A 24,495-nucleotide genomic window follows, 5' to 3' on the forward strand; every position below is an offset into this window, starting at 1 on the left:
GAAACAGGTCAGGCCAAAATCTTGTTATAATTAGATGTATATTTATATATGCACAGAATGAGTCATGCAGCTTGATAATTCCTTCTTGAAGGAAATGAAAGCATTGGCAGTTGTGTGTATAGAAGATGAGGAATGGAAAGTTATTGTGTGTTGATTAGGATATCTTGAAATTGCAGTGCTTCAGGGACAATAGTTAATTGTTGCAACAGAAGTTTCATGACTATTAATTCATACTGGATGATAGTAAAAATGTGTGCAAATGCACTGCTGCCACAATCTGATTGCTCAGTGTGGGATCTGACATGCATTGGAACTTTCTCAGGCAGAGGGCAGGGCTGTTGCAGTGTAATAGGAGCCTGTGGTAGGTGATGGAGGGGTAGGACAGTATTATTTCAGCCAGGAGCTGAGAGCTGCCCAAGGTGCTCTCCTGAAGCCTTTCAGATTTGATCCTTGCTGGTGAACTGTGCAGTCAGACTCATGGAACACGTGACACCACACCAGATAGCTGGAGTGGAATCAGAAGCACTCAGTGTAGTTGGGCAGCCATGGTTTTCAGGTGCTGTTACATATGGCAGTGGGAAAAGTGCTAAAGCTCATCGTAATGAAAATGCCAATGTCCTTTGAAGAGAGAGGGTTTTTTCCATTAAGTTCTTTGGTGATAACTGAAAAGTTCCCTTCTCTGCTTTCCCTCTCAACAATAATTTAAGTAAACAATAAATGCAATTAGTGGAGTTTCAGGTTTTTGGAGACCTTCCTTTTTTAGCATATTTTCTTTTTTACTTTTGGAGATAGCACTATTTAGAAAGAAAAAATATTGAAAGCTTAAAAATTTCTGAATTGTTTCAATTGTGCTGAGTTGCCTTTTTACAAGGAATAGAAGGAAGGTTCTTAAAGTGAGAGGGTTCTTCTGATAAACAGCTTTCACAAGCAGAATAAATCATTAAAAGTATTTTATTCTTTTTTCCTCCCCTCAGTTCTTGGTTATCTTTCTGTTGAGGTCCTTTAACCCTAGAATGGAGAAAATCAAACAGGCATCACTTAGGTCTCCTCTTCTGAAGCTCTGTGCTACAGCTAAAATTGTAGTAGTAGTAAATGTATATAGTCATACCTTGCCTTCCAGATGGCAATTGCACACTTGTGAGAGTTTCAAAAAGGCCTGAAATACCATTCCTTCCCTGCTCCCTCCTTTCCTCATCTCCTGTAAGACTCTCTAATCCCTACTTTTGTTCCACCAGTGTGATTAATACTGTTTGAGTAACTTTAATTTTACTCATGTAGCACTGCAATTATTTAACTCAGTTTTGGTGCTGGCAGTAGGCTGTCAACTCTGGAGAACTTGGTGTCTTTGGAACTGTAGTTCCTATTAGCAGCCATTCTGCAAATGTTTCATGCAGGTAAGGAATTGTTCCTGCTTTAGGTATTACCTGTTTACCAGCTGACATTTAGTTCCTGGATAAGTTGGCTCTGGTGGTATTTCTCAAAAAAAAAAAAAAAAAACCACCACCAGAATAGCTGTGGTGTGAAGTTGGTAAGCCCGAGCTTGGAGACAACTGAAAAAAAAAATTACAGTTGTGCTTCAGGTATCACCAAGTAGAAAATTAAAAGAAATTAAAGGACTCTCATTTTCATCCTGTTAGAAAATATTACTTATTTCCTGGATACTGCTGTCCAATTTCTAGCAAAAAACCCCAATAATTCAGAGATTTATTAGGCAAGTCCTTGAATTCATGTTAGGTACTACCTAATGTGTTCAGTAAAGCCATACTGAGTAGAGGCTCCCAGATCAGTTTGTGTTCCTTAATATCTTGTACTTACCTAATGCTTGTGCATTACCTCCCCTTGCTTGTTGAAATATTTCTTAGACACTTTGTATAGTCCTTGTGACTGAAGTATTGGAAAAAGAAAACGCAAAACGAGGAGGAAAAAAGCAGAAGGGTGGGAGAACTCTAAAGGTAATTTTGTCCTTTATCTCCCCTCAGATTTGGGACCCAATGCTGCTCCAATTTGGTCTCATTTGCATACATAAAGCATCTTCCTTGAATGTATTAAGGTCTTGAGCAATATGTAAAGTTATTTTTTTTATGGTTTTGTGGCACTGGTCACTACTTTGACTTTCTGGAGGAACAACATGAGTGATGGTGCAAGCTGTCTCCTGGATGTTTCTGTTCACAGCTCAGAAGGTACAGAATATACTTGTTAATTCTAAATATCTTCTCTTTAGGGGAATGAATCTTGATACAGAACAGTGTAAAAAGGGCATTTACTTTGGAGTAACTTAAAAAAAAAATACCATGCAATGATGACAAATGATCTTTCAGATGACTTCCAACAACTGACAGCCAGAATTTTAAAATGCCTCCTGGCTGTAGGATGCAGCAGAAGGGCTGTGGTTTAAACTTCATAAGAACTCAAAGTATGCATAAAATTCTGCAGATTAAATTTATCCTTGTGATCTCTCAGCCAGTGAATAACATGACCTGTGGATTAATGCTGCAATAAACCTCTGCTTGCAGGCTCTATCCTCTTTGTCCGTGGTTCAGATACTTTTTGTAGCATTAACTGGAGCTACAGCTTCCCTTTATGAATGAAGAGTGCTTTTAGTGGTGCTGTGCTAGTGCTGGAAAGCAACATGCAGAGGCAATCTGGGCCTCCACAGGTATAAAACCCAAGCACCAGAAGAGTAAGTTTAGTCCTATTGAAAATATGTCAGAGGTATTGAGTCCTCTGCTAAGCTATGGTTACTTTGTATGTTTCCTGGAATGGACTGGAATTTTACACCTGGATAAATTTGGTTCTAGGAATATATGCTCTGATGTCAAGAGTGGTTATGTGGTATAAAATTAGAAGTATCTGTTGCTATTATTTACTTGCCCTTTTTGCTGCTTTTGTTGTAAGACTAGAAGTCCAACCAGCACATATCCATGTTATTTCCTCTGTTAATTTGGTTGTTTGGGTTGTTTAGCTTTTCCTTTACAGGAGTCATTAAGAGTGAGACCTTGCATGTCCTTGCCTCAGGGTCAACAGAAAACCATTCACTCAGAGCCCAGGGATTTGACCTCTAGAGAAGAGTAATGGTAACCTTGCCTGATGCAGCAATAGTTGCACTCCCCATTAATGGCTGTGTGAAGATTCACTGCAGGACCCGAGAAGAGCGAGGTCATGGCACCAGAAGTAGGGTTTAAAACAGAGTGGGGAAATAGCTCAGGTATTAGCAATACTAGGCTAGTCTGTAATGTAAAAGGTGAGAAATCATTCCATTTCATTGGCACTATTTTTTCCAGCACTAAATTAGAATGAATGTATCATGAGATGTCTCTTAGGGCTGTTTGTTGTCTGTATAGTGCTCTTTTCACAGAAATGCTCTTTTCACAGGTGACCTCTGGAGGTCACCTGGTCCAACCTCCCTGCTCAAGCAGGGCCACCTAGGGCTGGCTGAGGCTGGTTGCCAAGACCTGGTCATAGAATCACAGAATGGTTTGGGTTGAAAGGAGCCTTGAAAGATCATCTTGTTCAAATTCCCCTGTCATGGACACAGACAGCTTCCAATAAACCAGGTTGCTCAAAGCCCCATCCAGCCTGGTCTTAAACACTTCCAGGGATGGGGCATCCACAGCTTCTCTGAGCAACCTGTGCCAGTGTCTCACCTCCCTCATGGCAAAGAATTTCTTCCTAAGATCTAAATCTAAACCTACTCTCAGTTTAAAAACATTCCTGCTAGGCCTTTTAAAAAGTCTCTCTCCATCTTTCTTGTAGGTGCAAGTTAGTAGGTGCTTTTAAATATCTTGTTAATTCTATCATCCTTTATTAAAATAGAGATAAGGTAAACCTACAAGATGCAAAATGCTGTTACTGTGTGCCTGCCTACTGGCACATCTGAATATTGACTTAATCTTTTGGGGTTAAAAAACCCAACCAACTAAACTTGTACAGAAAGACAAGCCTATTGCTTGTGCTTTCTACTTCATTTCACAGGAGCACCAGGATTCAGTTAGGAAGAGCTCAAAGTTTTACCACCTTTGTTGTTGCATGCAGCAGCTACTTGCTGAAAGGAGAAAGGCATAGGCAATAGGGACTTTCCTTACAGCTGAAAAATGAGGAAGCTTCTGTTTATATTCCAATATGAATGTGTTTATAAGATGGCAAACCATCTAGCAATAGATGTTAGCAAAGTTTCTAGCAGTCTTTTGGAAATTATAAAAATCCTGATTCTTTAAAGTGAAAAGCTTTGGGATGTGCTTTGGATTTCTTTTATCAAAGTATAATTTTTAGCTTTTGCGTAAATTATTGTGACAAAAAAAGGTATAAATGTGAATAATAAGTCCATGGATGTGTGTATATATTTGTTTGGTACTACATGTAGACCTTGGGCTTACTTGTTTGTGTCACTTGCAAAATGATTTCTACTACATCTTTGATCATTTTGAAATGCAGTTATAATTCTTTTTATAAGCTTGGTTTGGTACCGACACTTCCCTTCATCTCTTGATTGTTCATAATAGAATTTTAAAAATACTTGTCAACACTTGAGCCATATTTGGTCTTATTTTTGCACTCTTCACAGCATATGGACTGTCAGTTTCAGTTTTGCTGGAACAGTTCACTTAGGTTCTCAGTTTAATTTATAAAAAGTGGCTGAATGTGCTCTCAGCAAATGTGGTTTGTGCCTTGACAGCCAGCTCTTCCTCATCCTTTCTTTGTGCTATGCAAGGCATTGTACTGTTTCATCTTCAAAGCAGTGTCCTTTTTCCTCTGCTTTTATTATCTTCAGAGCAGTACAGCATGTCTCTCTTCAACCTGAGACATCCCCATATGAAAGACACATACCAGTTTGCAGAACTGAAGAGACCCATTCCTGGTCCCTTGATCCTGTCAAGAAGCACAGGTGCCTCTAGAAGCAGCCATGCCCTGATTAACTGGAGAGTGCTAGACCAAACCAGGTGTACTGGCTTAGTGGGGGGGGTGTCTGCCCTAACTGTATTTTTTGACAGAGTGCATGAGAAAGCAACAAAAGTTAAAATTCCGTTTTCCGAACAGTGATGGTTCAATGTAGTTTATCAACTCTGAGAAAGCTGAGTGAAGGTCAAAGGGATGTGAGCACCCTCATCTGTTTTATCACCTAAAGATGTCTCATTTTTTGTTGAAATGATTCTGTAGACACTTGCACTGAGCTTGTTCAACCAGCTGAGAGTTGCAGACTGGTACCTGTGTGTACCTTATGTGTGAGAACTGAGTCAGGCTGATTAATGATAGGTGTTAACCTGACATCTGTATGCACCAGTGGATGCAAAATCAAATCTAAACATGGTACATGTAATAAGTAAATTAGACTGTTCAAAGTAAGTAGAGTTTTAAAGGCTTGCAGAAAAGGGAAGGGGATGGTCGTGGTTTTCAGAAAGTGTCACACTGTTAAAACCTTATGTTATAACTTTAAGGCTTCATGTATTATTTTGTAACAAAAAAAAAAGTGTCTAACACAGTGAAGTTATTTCACAGAAATTTAGACAAAGTACATATTCTTTACTTTTATATGATTTTCCTTGGGAACCCGATATTTTTGTGAATTTTTTAAAAAGAAAGAAGACTTCAGTCCCAAACACAGCTTGATGTGCTGCATGTACCCAAAAAGTCCATTTAAAACACACAAGGGGGCCCGGCTTTCAATGACAGGAGGCAGGAAATTTAGTGTTCTGACTGAAATTCCACCTCCAGTTCATACTGTTGCAGCTTCATGTTGTGGCATATGTGGTGTGCTTGACCCTTTGGTTCTTTCTCCAGCAAAAATGATACAGGTCTCCACAGGAGTTTCAGCTAAGTCTCTCTGATTTGTAGCTTTGCAGTTTTGAGTGCTTAAATATCAAAAGTCAGGTTTTTGGAAAGGATGTAAAGGACCTTATTGAAGTTAGGTGGTATTTAAAATATTTTTCCCCTACATCTGATGCTTGCTTACTTTTTTTAAAATGAATGAAAGCTAACCATCTTGTCTGATTGCTTGATCCAAGAACTAGGTTCCCAGAAAAACACTTAACAGAGAATTTTTTAATATTTGTTTGGGTAGGTTGTACCTGGCCATGCAGGGGCCTTCATTTTGGAAGGAAATTCGTGTTGCTCCACCTGGTCTTCACACTTATTCTGAAGACAGAAAGGTGGAATTGGTTCTCAAAAGTTGCAGTAGAAAGCTCAGTAACAGGAAGGAAAAAGCTGACGAAAACATTGGCTTCTGGAGGACACAAGCTGGCATTACAGGCACTCTCTGAGGCGGGAAGCTGGCAGGTCAGTTAAAGGAAAAACCCGCTGTGGGCTGGTAGTGACCAGGTAGATTAAACACATGGGGACAATTCTCCAGACAAAGTCTGTGCTTTTACCAAAAGCAGATAAGAGGTGAAAGCTGTGTGAGCCCTACACTGTGCTGCAGGCAGTGGGAAGCTGCTTAGATGCATCTGCACTGTGTGGTTAGGCGAGAAGGGTGGGTTCTCACAAGAGGAAAGTTCAGATGTAAAAAGAGCTATAATCAGAGACACTAAAGAAGTCCTCATTTAAAGGCAGAAGCCAAGACTTTAAAACTAAAAGCCTAATTTGAGGTGCACAGTCTATATTATGCATGCAGGTGCTAGATGTGATGAGCAACCAGTTATTTCACTGAGAACCTCTGAGCTTTTCTCCCTTCCTCTCCTCTATTTTTAAAAATTAAATCTTGGCTCTGCAGGCTATACCTTGGCTTGAATTATTTCCCCCTCCTCTCTCACAGGAGGATGATTGACTTGTTTTATTACTTCAGAGCCTGTAATAGTGCACAAGCAACTTTTATTCATTCTTTTATTTGAGATAGGTGCATATAAATATGTTGTGTTCTGAGAAAGGCTTGCTAAATATCTTGCTGGTGCTAACCTCTTCCTCCTTTTTAGAATGTCTCAAGGATAGAAGAAAGATAAAAGGCAGATAAATGTTCAACTGCAAACAGCAAGTTCCATTGTCTCATTCCTTGTCTCCTTTCTTGCCCATGTGCGAGGCACACACATGTGGGTGGGTGCTCTGTGTGTGGGTTGTGTGGGTTTTTTTGGGGAGGGGTTTTTAATATCTGTTTTGACACTCACTATAGCCAACTGGACCATTTGCCATTGCCTCAAGCAAAAAATAAAAACATTTTTGAATGTCAACCTCTGAATTTTTTTATTGGTGGCTAGATTAACCAGAGTGAGGAGATGTAAGCTTCTCAGCTGTCACAGTATGGGGGGGAGAGAGAGGAGGAGAACTGAACACTGTTTTGGGCTCTAGATTTTCCTGTTACTTCTGTATATGAAGAGAGGCAGTGCAGTTAGGTACTGTGATGCTGGCCACTTAACTTTTTGCCTTGGAATTTTTTTCTCATATATTTTCAGTAAATTTAGTTTGTATGTAGTGTTTTCTCTCATTTCCCTTCTTTTCAGTCTGGATCCCAGGAAACATACTCTTGAATTAACAGGTGTTCTGTAGTTTCACTTCCTCATTTTGCTGTACTTATCAGCCATCCAAAACATTCAGAAACTGAGTTGTACAAGAAAATTCCTTTAATGTTTGCTTTTGCACACCACTATTAATAGAGGATCTTGGTGCCTTCTATAATTGCCAATAAAGTGTTTGAGCACCCTCAAATGTAAGTGGATTTGTTGAGTGGATGTGGGAGTGTTGAGGCTTGGAAAAGTACTCTGAAACAGCTCAAAGAGAGTATTCCTTATGCAGAATTTAAAGTTTGTACTATGAGAAGTGTTCATGTGCTGTAAGTTTGCTCTCAGCAGATCTTGTAGCTGTTTCACAGACGTCAAAAAGTGAAGCAAAGGGTTATTTTTCTGCCATCTTGCAGGCATATAATCTGTGGGCTGCTGCTGCTGGTATTTATGTGGGGAAGGTGAGAAAGACCTTATTTAAATGAGAAGCTCCTTGTTAGGAATTGCAGCTTCTCAGCAGAACTGAGTCTAGTATGTTTGAAATGCTGTCAGTGTGGATAGAGCCTTCTGCTCTTAACAGAAGTGTTATTGTAGACATGCTGTTTCTCTTGCCTGTGTCAGCAACAAGGTACTTTCTCTTCCATGCCTGTGTCCTAAGTTATGCCATATTCCAGATTCTTATCTGCACTGAGACTGGGCTCCACTTAGAATCCAAATAGTTATGACTTCAGATTGTAAATGCACGTTTTTTTGTTAGGCCTTCTTTGCTTTCTGTTTTTTTTCCTACTAATATAATTACAGGAAAAATGGTTATCAAGGTCAATTTGTATAGATATACTGGGAGTGTTTTCCGGTTCCTACAAAATAAGCTTATTTCCTGCAGTATTTCAGACCTGAGTGTGAGTGAGCGTCCATAAAACTGCCTTCATCCCTATGTATTGCAGCAGTGCATTGTTGCTATGTGCCTCAGCTGAAACCTTACCAACAAGAATCTGTTTGTAGCAGCAAGCAGCCAAGTGAACATTACATTTTGATTGAATGGAATGACAGAGAAGGGCAAAATTCAGCATACTGACCATAAGAGCTGTTGGAATTAGAGAATTAAAGGAAGACAAATCTTGCTGAATTCATTTCCATGCCAACGCTTGAATGTTTGGAATGCAACAAATGGTTTTCATTACAGCTCCTTCCTGAGTTAGTGCATGTTAATTCTTGTTTGCCCTTATAAAAGAAGCCATGCCTGTACATGCCTTTTCAGAAGGAGGAGCCAATGAATTAATCAATGCCACAACTGACACAGAAGAAGAAACAGAGGTAGATCTGTTGCATTTCTTAGCTTTTGGTTCTGAGGTCTGAAGAGTGACCAGGCTATGTCAGTTGACAAAGCTGACCCTTTCCTCTGTGAATAGCTGGCACTTAAATTTATTTTAATCCTGTAATGGTTAACACCTTTAAAGAAAATAAATATTTTTTTATTAAAGAGCAGGATTGTTTGTATTGGTAGAAAAGCAGATGAGAAATGGATTTTAGGTTACAGATTCTTTTCCTTTGGTTTTCAGGAACTGAGGAGCAGGAAAGTAAAGGAGCCTTCAGATGAAGACTTTTGGCTTTGCTTCTGTTCTTTCAATCAAGCTGTTTTTCCAAGCCACTTGTGCCCTTGTCAGCCCCCATTAAAAAGCTTGATCTTTGGTCTGAAATGTGTTTGCTTCATCTGTGTTCTTTCAGTATTTGTGTGTTTCTCTGTGGCAACATTAGTTGACCTGCTGAACAAAAGTATACTTACACAGCCCAAATTAAATATCCAACTTGTTCTGTTTCAATGATTAATTTATTGTTTGATACAATGAACAGAAATGGAAGGTTACTTGGATCAGGTAGTTTTGTAGCTTTTTAAATTGTGGGATTTTTAACAACTGGAAGTCTAGGAACCAACTTCAAATTAAAAAAAAAATGTCAATTGCATCGTCAGTCTTGCTGTATCAGCTTGTATCATATTGTAGTTTTTAACATTGTGATTCTGTCTTTCTTGTCCCGTTCTGCACAGCTGAAGCTAATGAAAACAGTTTGGGAAAGGATGAAACTTCCAGTCCTTCCACTGTAGCGAGTTATGCCAGTTGTAACAGAAGGGTACATTGGCTTGTGCAGAAGCCTTCAGAGACTGCAGTGTGACAGATGAGAACTGCAGATGAGGTTGTGTCTTCCTTGAGACAGGTGGTTTAAAACTGCTTTTAAACTTCTGCAGGAAGCTTAGTGAAAAGCTCTCAACTTCCTTTTATTAGGCATGAGAGTTACCTTCTTACGTCCTGCATCAGAAATGATACAAATGTGCAAACTCTGTCTATTTTGACACTCTTCCATGCATTTGTCAATAATGTCTGCAATACTTTATTTTGCTTTCCAGAGTATAATTACTTATTCTGGGTTTTGCTCTGATGTCTCTTGCTACTCCATGCGGAAGGTGCTACTGCCACGAGTCTAGTTTCTCTTTTCTCCTGCATCTTTATCTGTTTCTTCAATGTGTTTTTGCAGTATATTCATTTGTTGCTATCTCAATGTTTGTCTTGTAGTGTTCTGGGTCCCTGGATCTCTTTACTTGCCTCATTTGGTTTGTCACCTTAAATACACTCTCCACACATACTTTTCTTAACCACTTAATGCCTTGTCTTTGGCAACATTTGGCCAAGAGTACAGGGGCGTCTTGTGGTTATTTGTTGCTTTTCAAATGACAGGCAGTGACATTTAAAGTCATCTAAATAGCAGGCCAACTTTTTTTTTTTGGCCTTCCTGTGTTGTATCTGTTGGCTTATTTATATCAGACCTACCCACTGAAACAGCATTAGTTTTCAAAACAGCATTGAACTCTTTGCAATTCCCATCAGTCTTCTCACTCGGACTTGGCAATATTTGGAATCTTTGTTTTTGAGAAATAACTGTTAGAATTATGTGAATCTGATGTGCCTTTTCTTTAAGAGCTTCTAGTTATCATAATAGTGTTTAAACTTCTATTTTGATTTTTGAAGCTAAAATCTGACAACTGAAGTTGGGTATTATCTGACAGCTGAAGTTCATTGTTAGTCTCTTGAAATGAAGCATGTAATGCTGTGCTTAAGTACTGTTATATGCTGAATTTCTTCATTTCATATGCTTGAGTCTGATAATGTGACTGCAATTGTGTTACAAGGCAGCAGTCCTATTATGCTGATTTTAGGTTAAAGTAGCATGACTGTTGTACAGGGATAAGTTACACACTGCTGCTTCTGCATTTCATAGCAGTAAACGATAACATCAGAAACCTCTTCAAGGTTCTTTGATCCACAAATCATCTGTGCTTGGATGAGATTCTGAGTAACTTGTCCTTCAAAGGAGCTACTGCCCTCTTTCTTCATAACATTTGGGAGAGGTACCAGAAATGCAGTTTAGCTGAACTTTTGTTTTCACAACAAAGGTATGAGCTCTTATCTCAGATTTTTTAACGAAAGAATATTTTTGTGGACTAAGATGCCAAGGTATTTTAAACCAGTGTTCAACTTGCTGTGTTAAGTTGTAGTAAATGCAAAAATAAACAACCTATAACTGTTGCTTTCAGACTGGCAACCAGATAAGCTGGCTGTTGGTGTCCAGTTACATGACAGAAAAGTAGCATGAGGAATAATGGGTAGCTGTTTCACTGCAACCTGATGATACAAGGTCTGAACACTGCTCCATTTAGCTGTGATGTCCCTAAGAAATGTAGTGCCCTTTGCTTTCATTATTGTAGCCCAGTCAGATCTCTGTTCCAATTGCTTGTAGACTTATGTGATGGCTGTTGTTGTTGTTGTAGTAGAATAATGTTTTGAGATAATGTGTGAGCTGTAGCCTTAGTGTTCCAGTACTGTGTCAGCGACAGAATGAAATCCAGTGTTCTCTTTGGGAGAGGTATGTTTTCTATCCTTCAGGATATTCTTACCACACAGAGCTGATTTCTGCCAGTAAGAGATTGAGAATGAGTATTTTTCTCTTTCAGTTGCACAGGCAATTAGGAAGTAATGTACATAATTTTGTGTCTGTCCTGAAAAGGCATTGTTGAAGTCCTCTGAAAAAAATAGGCCATCAGGCTGGCTGTTTGCATTATCAGCCTGAATGACTGGAAGAATTGGATTACTTACATGACACTGAGGGAGCACTGTGCAGTGCTTGCCTTAGGAACAATTCAGATCTCAGCATGCAAATATTACCTGCTGGCCAGCTAAAACCTGAGATCAACTAAAGCCTTCAAGATGTCTAGGAAAATCTTAGTTCAGTTGTTCATTTGCTGGTTAGCCTCATGTGCTTCATAAGCATAGAAATTAGAGCCAAAGCCAGAACTCACATCTCTGATACATGAGGGCTGTGCACTTGCTGGGTGGAAAGGAGGCCTGGTAGGATTTTGTAGATATGCTGGAAAGAGGTTTGACTGTTGCTTCTGTAGCTCGTGGATGCTGTGTGCAATGTGTGTGTCAGCTGTCGCCCAGCCCATGCTAGAATCCAGTCCTTGCAGTTAAGATGGGTGAATGACCCTGCAAGCCTGTTTGACTGGGAGAATGCTGCAGAAATGTATATAATGGATGCACTTAACTAACATGGCAACAGTGGATCAAATCAGTAGGCTGCTGTATTGAAAAGGAAAGCAAGAGCATGCTCGATATAGTAGCCAGCTATTGTCCCATTTCATTGTGTGTGTCAATACTCTTAGGGGTGCTTGTTTATTAGCATTTCTGGAGCAATTTGTGTCATGGAATGGCACAGTTCAGAGAACAGAAAATGGAAGCTAGGTCAGGGATTCCCTCCCCCCTTGCATTGTCTTTCCGATGAATTCAAGTATGGTAGTGCTTTATGGATGGTCTGTTACTGGCCTGTCAGAGAGGTGAAATGGTTTGGCATAATTGCTAAGTGTCATTTTATAATTGAGTTATTCAGCCAGGTTCTTTGGTGTTTTCTGTTCCAGGTTGATCAGTATTGCTCTGATTTGAACATGGCTGGATGAGAAGTGCTGTTCGTGCTGTTTCAAGGAGGCTGGGAATATATAACATTTTACTGTAGAAATCTTAGCCACTGTTTTTTCCTTAAGCATGATAGCAACTTAGGTTTAAAAAAAAAATTAAATTTATTGAGCATGGTTGGCTTTTTTTTTTTTTTTTTTTTTTTTTTTTTTTTTTTTTTTTCTTGCATGCTCTATAAGGTCATCTAGTTCCCTTAGGGGTTCAGATAAAAGAAATGAGAAAGATCAAAGCTGGAAAAGCTCAAAGCAGCATTGTTTCCAACACTGAACCAGGTTGGCTACAGCTCTAGTTGGTCTTAAAAATCTCCAAGGATGGGAGATTGCATAGCCTCAGAGTGACCTGTTGCAGAGCTGCTCTGCTCTCCTGGCACATGAACTCCAACACAAGGAGCAGGTTGTTCTGGAGAGAAGGGGGTCGTGCCCTGGACTGCCAGTGAAATGCGCTGCTGTGCATGGGCTGGGATGAGCCCCGTTCCCGAGGGATGCACACAGGAGCCCCCGGCTGCTTTGTGGTGCCCCCTCCCGATGGGCGCTGTGCCAGGTAAAATCGCTTTGTGCCTCCTCTGCCATGACTATTTTGCCTCCTCAAATAGTTACCTGTGGAACCTGTGTATCTGCTGAAAGGGTTTTCAGAATTCACTGGTGAGATCAGCAGTGGGTGGACCCAAGCTGTAAGGAAGAAGCTGTTTCTTGCAGACTGTTAAGGAGGTGACCTGTGACCCCCAGACTTACCAGTAGAATCCAACTTGTGTGTGTTCTTTCCTTGCTGTAGCACAGCCTCGGGAGATCAGCTACATCCATCCACACTGCAGGGTGTATGGCTCACGTTTGCCTGGTGTCCCAGGCTCCAAGACACAAGGAAGAGCAACAAAATACAAGCAGGTTACAAGTTTCTGAAACAGCAAGAGCTGCAATTAAGGATTTTTTTTTAAACATGAGAATGGTGCCACATATTTTGTCCGAGTGAATGACACAGGAAAATCATTTGAGAAAGAGTTGGAGACCTGTGTGGCACAAAGAGGTGAAGTTGGTGCAGTCTGGCACAGGGATACATGCCTGGGCCAGGCTTGGGAGCAAATTGTTCTGTCTGCTTCACTTGGGTTTCCTTGACAGAAGTCACTGCATTGCTGCCAGGTTTTCCTTCTGGAGTGAGCTACTCTTTGCCTGGTCCCTGGTGGGGGACTGGGGCTGGGAGTGTAACAAGAAGCTGCTTAAACACTGCATAGCTGCTGGTGTGGTAAAAAGGGTCTATACATAAACCATAAGCATTGTCTTAACCTGGGCTGTATTACTTAGTATCATTTAGGTGCTGCTTTGTTTCACTGTCTCTTGTAGCATTTATCTTTTACTTATTGTGCTTTCCTTTTTGTGAGGGCTACCATTTGATGGGGTTGACTTAGTACTGAACACAGTGGGAATCATATTGCTAATTAGAACTCGTAGATACAGCAGTGAAAAAATAGAACTTACAGCAGCACATTGTAATATTTTTCTTTGATGCTGTCTCAGTTTAAGGAAACTGGGAACTTGATCAGGCTCCATGACCTACACTTGGATACTTAGCGCTGCCTTTGTTGATTAATTCTATATGAAAGTCAACTCTGCATTGTTTTTGCCCTAATTTTCCTCCAGCTGGAATGAGGGTGATGTGATATTGTAGGTGTTTCAGAAAGATCTATTTAAATAGTATAGAGTTAATACAGTGGTGGCTGTTGCATCTTTAACATAAGGGCATTGGTATAGGTGGTGAAGGGAGACATTTTCAGCTTCTCTTAATCTGCAAACTTTGTGCCTGCCAAGCCCATATGAAAAAAAGATTTTAATGTGTAACTGAGCTGAAGTCACTTGTTGTAGTGATGAATTTTACTTTCCTGACAAAATATTAAGTTAAATAATTAATTACAAATGTTGCTTTGTCTTTTCAGTACATCAATTGTGGTAACCTGGAACAGCTACTAGATGGCAACCAGCATCTGCCCTGGACAGTAAGGGTGAAACTGGCATATGACATTGCTATGGGAATCAGTTATCTTCACTATAAAGGCATTTTCCACCGAGACCTTACATCCAAGGTACTGTTTATAAAATTAAGGGAACTTCCTAATGAAGGTGCTGCAACTTGAATGCTGCTGGTTGTTGGATTTTCTCCCTTCTTCCATTCCATGCAGAGAATTGCTATTATACGAGGTGCGATCTAAGACATTTTGAGAAACAAATTGAAATGCTGTCTATAGAATTAAAACGTTCTTCAAAACATGTTTGTAGTTTGTATGGAAACTAGATAAATTGTGATCATGAAGGAAGATCATCCCTTAAATGAGTTCAGATTAGGATTTCTCATAAAGCAGCTGCAGAGTTTTTCTAGTTCTGAATTCTGGTTCAGTAAAGTATTTAAATCCCTGGATAATTAAGCACAACAATCTAACATTTGGAACAGGTTAATCATATAAAGAACCCAAATTGAGGGGATTATTACAAACGCACTTCAAAATCTCCTTGTTATTTTTGTTTCCCTGCGTATTTCACAAATCTTCTGTAGGAAGAGTGACCTTTCATTACTAATTCTGCCTTAAGTGCTGTGTACAATTCTGGTTTATGTTTCTTTCATTTTTAAAGTCAGTAAAATCAATATAGTTTGCCTAAAATTTTCAATTTTTTTTTTTTTCCCCAGAATAATATATCGATGGCAGAGTTTTCAGTGGACATAGATTTATTTTTTCTAGTTGCTTTGGTGACAAGTTGCATGAATTTAGTTGGACAAAGTAGCTGGATAATTCAAGCTCAGCTAGAAGTATTGACATAGGAGCACTAAGCTGTGTGAGAAGATTGTCCCAATATTCACATTGGCTCTTACCACCCATTGCAGCCTGTGCAGAGGGCTTTGCTGTCCTGTCTGTCGTGTTGTCTGGTGCTGATGAGCTGGTTTAAACTCACTGGGGGCCTGCAAGATGAAAGTCTTTCAAAACTCTTCTTGAGAAGGCCTCATCATGTCACTTCAGTCAGAAGCATCCAGAAAAATGTTAATTTAATCTAAAAGGTATTATTTTTTAGGATTAGGAACAGCTTTTAAAAATAAAACCACAACAGAGTGTGTTTGCCAGTGAGGCTACTAGTCCTTCATCCAGTTTTAGGGGTCTTTTTAAAGCTTCCTTAGTGAAGTGTTAAACAGATGTAGAGTCTGCATTTAGTCAAGGTGAAAAAAAAAAGTTCAGCTGGTAGATGAAAGAAGTATTTCGGTGAAGTAATAAAATACTTTCTTGGCTGTTCATTCAAGTGAAAGGCACTGAATTCTGTAAGGATGAATATCAAATTTGTGAAAAATGCCCAGACTGGGAGTCATGTCACTTTGACATGATACACTCAGAAAGCTCCATTTCAGTCACCTTGGAATGTGCAGGTAAGAGATCCATAAAAATATCTGAAAAGACAGCTTGGTGTTCCCCTTTCTTTTTCACTTCAGGATGTATTTTGGTGCATTTAAGACTAGAATTACTGCAAGGAACCAAAGTAACTAAGGAGAACTGAGTGCCTGCAGCATTTGTTATTACAAATGTAACTGTGATGGTCAGTCATATGAAAATCCAGTTCCTGGGCTCCCTGTGAATGCCTTTGTTCCAAGCTTTACATAACTGTATGTCATTCTCTGGAGCTGCCCTGCCAATGCTTCAATGTTATCTATTGTTGAATGCCAATTGTTTGGGAAGCTGCACCCGCTGGGAGGGGTGCAGGATGTCCCAGGAAGAGCAAACTCATCAGAGGCCACGGGAAGTAGTTAAGGGTACTCAGAAACAAATGAACAACAATTTAAACCCTAAGAATTCACTAGCAGTTATGCTATATTTGGATGGTTCTTAGCACTAAAGTTATAGTATCTGTGTGGGTCACATCAGAAGCTGTCAGCTTTAAGAATAATACAGAATTTAATTGATGACAGCTATAATCTATATTTTTCAATGTCTTCAGGATTTTTGGGTTGTTTTTGTGTTGTTCTGTTTTTTTTTTTAAGTTTAGTAATTTTTTATATGATGTATGCACTTTCCTTGTTCTATTTGGAAAGGAAGTAGATGAAACACCTGTCCTTAAACACTCACCTTAAACAACTCATGAATTTTATTAGCATATTAAGGTATTGATGAAATAAACTTTAAATCTGTTGGGCATATGTTTGCACTGCTGGCTGGCTAAGTTTTTAAAAAGTAACTTTGTTCCAAAGCAAAACATAGTTCTCAGACTACAGCTTTTGGCTGCTGCTTGAGAATATGCCTTGGCTTTTACCAGGTTTGTACTGATGATAGGATGAGTTGTCTTCATTCTTACTAGTAAATAGTCAGTGTGTGAGCAAGCTGAAGGAAGATGTGATGGACTCTTGCCTTGGAAGAGAACTTGGACTGAACAAGGGTAAATTCAATACTACTCTGTATTGTCCTTCTTTCTTCAGTAAACTTCACTAATTGATGGGATGGCTTTATTATTCAAATGAAGACAAAGTCAAGAGTTTAGACATCTGCAAAAGTCAGAACAGACTGAGTTTGCAAGGTGGGAGAATGGACTATTTTTCTATGAAACTTGCTGGCCTTGACTGAAGTGTGAACAGAATGAAACTGAGACTTTCTGTGCAGGAATGTCTCCATGCTTTACATGTTACACTTGGGATGATAGCCCACTGCAAACTGCCCCTTTAATATGAATTTTACTAATTTTAATTAATTTAGACCCATACTTCTGCCTTTCTGTTTCTGGTAAACCTCTAATTCCTGCAGCTTCCTGGAGTGGATAGTGTGATACATGAATTTTACTGTGTCAGTTATGGCAGCAGAGTTATTTTTCTCTTAGCATTATACGTGTCAATGTATTTGATGCCTAACAATTTAAAGGAGGAAAAGTTCCTGTCCCCTGCCAATCTAGGATTGGAAAATAAGTGGGTTGGGCCATTAGTATATAGCAGAGTGATCTCGCTTCCTAACTGGACTATGTGGAGAGGAACAGAACTGTGCTGATACTGCAGGAGGCCAGAGGGAAGAGCAGTAGAGAGGAGTAGATGTAGGTCAATATAGTCGATGTGACAGCCCAGGGGCATGTCAGCCCTCATATCCCACTGATGCCCTTCCCGATGGCCTCGTGTCAAAAAGAGAGGCAGTGCTGCTTAGAAGGGATGTGCTGCCCTGACAGCTGCTGCTTCCCCATGTCATGAGCAGCCCAGTGCCTGGGCTCTGGGCTTAAGCTGCTGGAGCTGATCAGGCTGAGCTGCCCTAGTTGATAGCAGCAGCCTGGCTTGAATCTGTCAGAAGGTACAAGTGGTCAGACTGGCCATTTGCAGCCTGCACAGAGTAGTGGTGTGGGCAGAGTGACTTGGACTTTGTATAGGCCAAGAAATGTGGTGTCTGCACTTATGACTTGTCATTAAAAGATTTAAATGGAAATGAAGCCATATATGGGTTCTGACAGCCAGTCTCGTTGGCTTATTCCCTGGTCTTGGTCTCTGCCAGTCCCTGGCTTGGGCTTATGTTCTGACTTGTCACCTTAGTTGTGCTCTCAAATTCCTCACACAGCATATATTGTTCTACTCTATCCCAGTCTACTCTTTGCAGAGATGGCAACAGAAACATCTTATACAGAGGTCTCACCATGTTTCAAGTCAAGAACAGGCCAAATTTGGTATGATATCATAGACTGATATTTTGACAGTTTACATCCCCTCCCTAAAAATCCACTACCAAAACTCTTGATTAAAAGCAAACAGGCAAACCTCCAAATGCCTTTTAGTTTTGCAGAATTATGTATAATTGAAAACAAGGTTTTATAATCAACAGTTGGTTGTGAGCAGTTTTGGGGAACATTGTGAGCTCCATTGATGATAGAGTCTATGGAGAAATTGTAATCTCTAGGCACATATATATATATAAACACATGTGTATGTGTGTGTATTCCTGCCAACATCTGCTTTCACTTCACGGTGTGTAATGGCTCAGCCTTCTGTCATTGAGAGAGGAGCAGTCCCAGTTACTATGGGACAGAGTTATGCGTGTAAGCAACTACTGTGGATTATCTGATGTAACATAAATTCACTGCCTTTGGGCTTGAAAGTGACATGCCCTGCCTTCCTACCTTGTATGCTGTTTGCTTCTTTAAAACAAAATAAACCACAGGCTGTGGAACAGCGCCTTTGTCTGATGAGTCTCATAATTGGTGCTACAGTTGCAAGGTCCCCTTTGTGCTAGAATAAGCTCTTGTCTGGATAGTTTGCACTGAAAAAATTAGCTGTTGCAGATGGCTATTTCTAATGATAGTCTCAGTACTAAACTTATACTTCAGGAACCAAATGGACTCTCTCCCTTAAGCGTAGTAGTTTCAAAAGTGTGTCTAGTACTGTAAACTTCCTGTTACACATTTAATTCTCAGTGGGGTTTCTCCTAGGGAATGGCACTTTTTGAACACCTGATACATCTCAATTGGCCTTTAAGTATTTTAATTTGGTAACAGTCATCAGAAGGCTGCAAATGATACTGCAGTTGGCATTTCTGTGTTTTCTGGAGTGCAGTAAAATCTCTGAGGAGTTTAGCTTGTATGTAATATCATAAAATGAAATGATGTTTCTTCATCTAACTTATTTAAAACTCTGAAACTCTTGAGTCTCTTTTCATTTTTGTTTATGTAAAAGGGGGAGTAGAATATTGCATTTGTCTTAGCAGGATTATGCTGTGCAAAGCAGATGTTAAGCTCCTGTAACACACAAAGGGGGCTTTATGTTCCTTCACATCTGTCTGCATAAACAGCTCTGTTAACTCTTTTGGACTCATGTACAGAGCTCCTTGCTTCTATTAAGAGACCGCCTCAGGAAGGACTGATGAGGTCCCTATTTTGGGAGGGAAAAAAACCCTCAAAAACTCAACTGAAGTCAAATACTGCCCTCTTTGACTGTGTGAGCTGCCAAAGGAAAGAACATCCCTGTCTGTAGAGGTCCAGAAAGAAAGCCTGAAAAGGTCGCCAAGTTTTATTGCCTTACAGCTTATATAAATAGTGCAAAAGTAAGTCAAAAGTGCTTTCTCAAAGCTCATGTTGTGAAGCTGCTTGGCATTTCATTTCACAGGCAGTTGTTGAGAGGCTCTTTGCACTAGTGAGGGGTTTGAACTCTTGTATCTCTGAGCTAAAATCCATTAATGGAACTCCTACATACCTGATATACTATTTTTTACAGAAACTGAGAAGTATCACTTTGTTAGAAGAAACAGTGCAGTTTGTACTATTGTGCTTTTCCTACTAAGATACCACCTCTAGATTAAATGCAAAAGCTCTTTTCAGCCTTTTAGTCTCTACCAAAGCTTTGTCCCTTTTTGATCTTGATTTATCTTGTTGTTAGAATGTGAATTCTTTCTGTCTTTCATTGAGTGCACATGAACCACAGTGGGCTGTGTTAGGTCGCCTATTTATTAATTGCATCTTAAATCTGGTAACTCCATTATCTTTGCTGTGGGTTTGGCACAGTGTTGTGTAATGGCATTACTAGGGTGGGAAGTGTGGAGAAAAGGAGTATGGTGGAGCTGAGGGATCTCCTTGACTGCTTGGAGAATTTCAGCACAGAATGTAGCTTTGTCATCTGCACAATCTTGCCCTGAATGAGCAGTACAGGCTGGGGAAGTGGCATCTGACCATGCTGGTGTATGTAGAAAGGGTTTACTACTGATTTTGCTAGCAATGGGCTTTCATTCTGTCTGGGTTCCCAGAAGTCAGTGCTTAGCAATGTAAAAATTTGCCCCAGATGAATTAAATCAGTTTAGTTTCACTACAGTGAGCATTTGTACTGACACTGGAATTTTATTGTATAGTACATGTCACCTGCCTGTGGCTGATTTAAGTGTGAATAAAAAAGTCACTCTTGTATTGGAATACGTATCCTAATGAATTTAAATTCACACTCAATGCTCCTTCATGTGCAAACAAAAAACAAGCATCCACTAATGAGAGAGAACAGTTTGTGCAGCCCACCACAGCAGAGCAGCTCATCAGTACCCTACAGTGGGAATGTTGCCCAAGACTTTCCCCTGGTGCCTTCTCGTGGTGAGGTGGCCTCTCCTGCAGGACCTGTGGACCCCACAGCAGTGGGGTACCTGTGCTGTTGGCTCTCTCCAAACGCTTGCACTGAAAAGGGAGCCTGGCTCTGCTGCAGGCAAATCCTGCTCATTGGGGAGGGGCTCAGAGCTGTCAGGCAGCATTGATTTAATGTATGATTTATCTAGGAATAACCTACTTGTATAATAGTTCAGTGCTGCACCTGAAAGCTGAGACTGCCTGGGGCTTGGTGGGGGGTAGGATTGTTCAGCTTCAGTTGATGTATCGCTGTCTAACGGGATGAGATTAGATGCTGGTAAGAAGCTGAAGGAATATTTGCTGTCAGGATGATGTTTCGTTTAAGCTTCCTTTTGGTAACAAAGCAGGCTTGTTAATAATTGTGGATCTTAAGATCAGTAGACAGATTTTTAGTTATGTTGAAAATAGTTCTTAGTCGGGACGTAAATGTTTCCTCAAAATTTTGGAGATCAGGGGTTATTGGAGAATGACAATGATCCATAAAACCGAGAAGGTAAAATTAAGTACCGCAGTCTTGCTTCTCAAAATGAATAAAATGTAAATAATGAAAGGTAAAATGCAAGAAGGAAACCTACATTTCAAAACTAGTGATTATGAATTATAGAGATTTTTTTACAGAAATGTTGAATTAAGACATCTGTAGTCACTGAGAAATCTATGGCAGAAAAGTAACCTGAATTTTTTTCTGCATAAAATATTATCTGACTTCTTGAATACTGCAAAATCTTTGGTGTCCTCATGGACTTGTTTCTGTGTGGTACACAATGAAATTCCACTTGTCTGAATCATTTGAGTAAGATTTTTCAGTAGTTTTATCGTTCTAAGTTTTAAGTCCACTTACTGTGACCAAACGTTTAAAGAGAGGCAAGCTGAATGAATGCACTCTTTGATAAAAGATAACAAAGCCCGCAACTGAGAAGCTTTGCTGCTCTTTGGGCAAGCACAGTTGATTTAACTTAGTACATGTTTATGAATCCCCAAACTAACTGCAGTTATTATACTTGAGTCATGCTAAACAAATAAAGCTTTGCATCTCAGGAGCCTGGCATGTGTTTCAAGAGGCTGGCATGCATTTTCCTTACCCGATTGCAGGAGTGGCTCGCTTAACCTTTTAATTGGCAGGAAGAAAACTCACTTCATGGCCTAAGCCACAATCGTCTCTGAATAATGTAAACAGTGATGACCTGAACTTGATCTTTTAGACAAGGGATTCACTTTTCTTGGTAGTTGCATTATACAGACAAGCTAATGCTCTGGGGTCAGTGAGGGGCTTTTGTATATCCAGGCACAATAAAGGCAGAAAGTGTTTCCTGCTGTTTAGCTAATTAATGCAGGGTACCACTCGGTAGGAGTCCGGTGGGTTTGCTGCCTGTCACTGCTGTTGTACTGCCCGCAGGAGGATGCAGAACAACATGTGGGAAAGGAACGAATTCTCTGCCTTGTTCCATGTATTGCCGGACAGAACAAAATGCAGGGAATCGGCTATTGATTCGTTTGGTGGAATGGGAAAAGATGTGGCACTGGAATGGTCAAAGCATATTTCTCAGAGTTGTAAATAAATAACAAAAAGAAGTTGATAATACCCTCTGTGTGATGTGATGCAGTTAGAGCACAATTATCTGTGTGTGTCCTTAAGTTGCCCTCCATCCTGACACTGGAGGGCACATCTGAAAGGAAAAGACTGACAGCATTTCCCTACTACTTTTCTCTTAAATAATGTCTTATGAGGTAATGTAAAATAAAGAATTTTGAGACTGTAAAAGCACATACATATAACTTGGTCACATCTTATATTTTCTGGTGGAAGTTTACTGCAAAGCAGCGAGTTCCTTTTCAGTAGTTAATGCAGCCAAACATACAAAGGCATTTAGAATCTGCTCTGATCTTGTATTCTGGTCAGGTACAGGCAAATTGTAAAGAGAAAATGTAAGGTGTCATAGTGAACAGCATGTATTGCATATTTGAGCATAAGGGAGCTAAATAATCTTAATTCTTGTTAAAACCTTGCAGGATATGTGCTGCCTGTGGCTGCCTGCCTTCTCAGCAAGTTTTTAAGTGGATTATTAGCTAAGTGGAAGGCTGTTTGCAGCATCTTAAGTTTAATAGACATGTGATTGTGCAGGGGGAGGGAGGGGAAAAAGGGTTATTGCTCTCAGACAAAAGCTTCTCATAGATGAATATCTTCCAAACTATATTTGTAGTCTTGTTTTATTTTTAATCTGGAATGCTACAGAGGTTTCATGCCCAGATAATAATTCTTCCGTTTGGTTTTTGTTTTGTTTTTTTTTTTTCCAGAACTGCTTAATCAAACATGATGAGAATGGATACTCAGCAATAGTTGGAGACTTTGGTTTAGCAGAGAAAATTCCTGATCACAGGTATGCAAGCTAATCTAAATGGAGAGAGAGTTGTAGTACAAGTGCAGGTCAGAAGTTCTAGTGAGCCAGATCCCTGAGGCTGTTATTGCACTCTGGTACAGAATTTTCAAAAAATACCCTCAGTCTTCAGTCTGGAACTGCAGGCTGGATAGCAAAAATGTTCCTGCCTTAATTACTATCCATTTTGATATTTATTGGTGACATTTATTCTTCAAAAATGTTCCAAGCACTAAAGGATTTGCTCAAGCTTCTTGGTAGATCTTTTAAGGTGGCACTGGGAATTTTGGGTTTAAAAAAACCACAAAACACAAAGCAAACACAATAATAAAATAATACTGTCCAGCATTCTGGATTGGGATGATTTTGTAATAAATATCATTTGTTGATTTCAAGCAACTTTAGCTTCTTTGCACTTTCATAAACAATATTCATTTTCATTCCAGCATTATTCTTACTTAACCTCTGGGTTAGTTTTTAAGGATTATAACAGAGTAAAATAAAATTAATTATTAAATTACTGTCTAACAGTAGCTTACAATTTTCTTTTCCCTAGGATAAAATGATAATCTTAATTCATTTAAGGAATGCACAGAGGACTGTCACAAGCTATTGTCACAATTGAAAATAGTCCTTTTGTTATCCCTCCATTAGAGAGATCAAGGACAAGGATTTCATTGTTCTCTCTGTATATTGACTTGTGTACTGCAGAGTATTCTGACTGAAATGCTGTCAGATTTTCTCCAGTGTGTGCTTCTGCGTGAAATTAATAAAAGCCTTCCAGCACTTCTGACTGCAGAGGAAACAATAAAAGTTGATCTCAGCTCTGCATGGTTTTTAAACTGCACATATCCTAAAACCATACATTGAGAGATCTGAAGGTCTGCATTAATATTGGTGAAATATTGGATCTAAAAGCTTAACAAAATGAACATCTTAATTTACAAACTACTGATAAGTAGAGCCAATGTCTGTCTTCTGGCTGCTGCAGAGCACCTTGTGAGGTGCTAAAAGCTTCAGCTGTATTCAGGTGAACTCATGACAAAATTAGGAAGACACTACAGGTGCCTTAAGGTGTCCTTAATACTCAACTTTGAGATGCCCTGAAAACTGAGATTACAGTTAAGATCGTTTGAGACTAAAGCCAGCAACATAATAGAATTGCTACATTAACACTATTAGCCACTATTTTGTTTTTATCTAGTTTTACCTCCATTTTCAAAAGTAGCTTTATTCTTTCCAGTTAGCTGGTAACAAGCCATACTATTTTGAGGCCTTCAGAGGCCTTTTCTTTTTTAAATAGGTATCCCCTCAAGATCAGCTGGGTGACAGGCTAGAGCCTTTCTTAAGGCCCCAGCATTCAGCTTTATGGAAACTGCAAGTTTTTCAAATCAAATCTATTCTGAGTACTTTTAATGTTTCCATAGCAAGGATTGGTAGATCTTGATTTTTAATTGTTTTTAATACAATTTAAAAATCTTTATTTTAATAATAAATAAGTTTGACTTCATTCAGAGCTGCATATACATCTATGGATGGATACCTGCATGTCTTGCTGGATGAATGGAGAACTTGGCATCTAGGCCAAAACCGATGT

The 24,495-nt window shown here is 39.6% G+C and overlaps 1 protein-coding gene across 4 annotated transcripts in view; it reads left to right on the forward strand.

Annotated features, from left to right (window-relative positions):
* The window catches only part of TESK2 (testis associated actin remodelling kinase 2), a 75,418-nt gene that overhangs the window by 38,064 nt on the left and 12,859 nt on the right, over positions 1 to 24,495 (forward strand). For all 4 annotated transcript variants that reach the window (XM_053951119.1, XM_053951120.1, XM_053951122.1 and 1 more), the window contains exons 5-6: positions 14,364 to 14,510; positions 22,819 to 22,901. In XM_053951119.1, the coding sequence (XP_053807094.1) occupies positions 14,364 to 14,510; positions 22,819 to 22,901 (230 nt within the window). The remainder of the gene's footprint in view (positions 1 to 14,363; positions 14,511 to 22,818; positions 22,902 to 24,495) is intronic.

This window comes from Vidua chalybeata, chromosome 9 (assembly GCF_026979565.1).
Source record: "Vidua chalybeata isolate OUT-0048 chromosome 9, bVidCha1 merged haplotype, whole genome shotgun sequence".
Taxonomy (NCBI): Eukaryota; Metazoa; Chordata; class Aves; order Passeriformes; family Viduidae; genus Vidua; species Vidua chalybeata.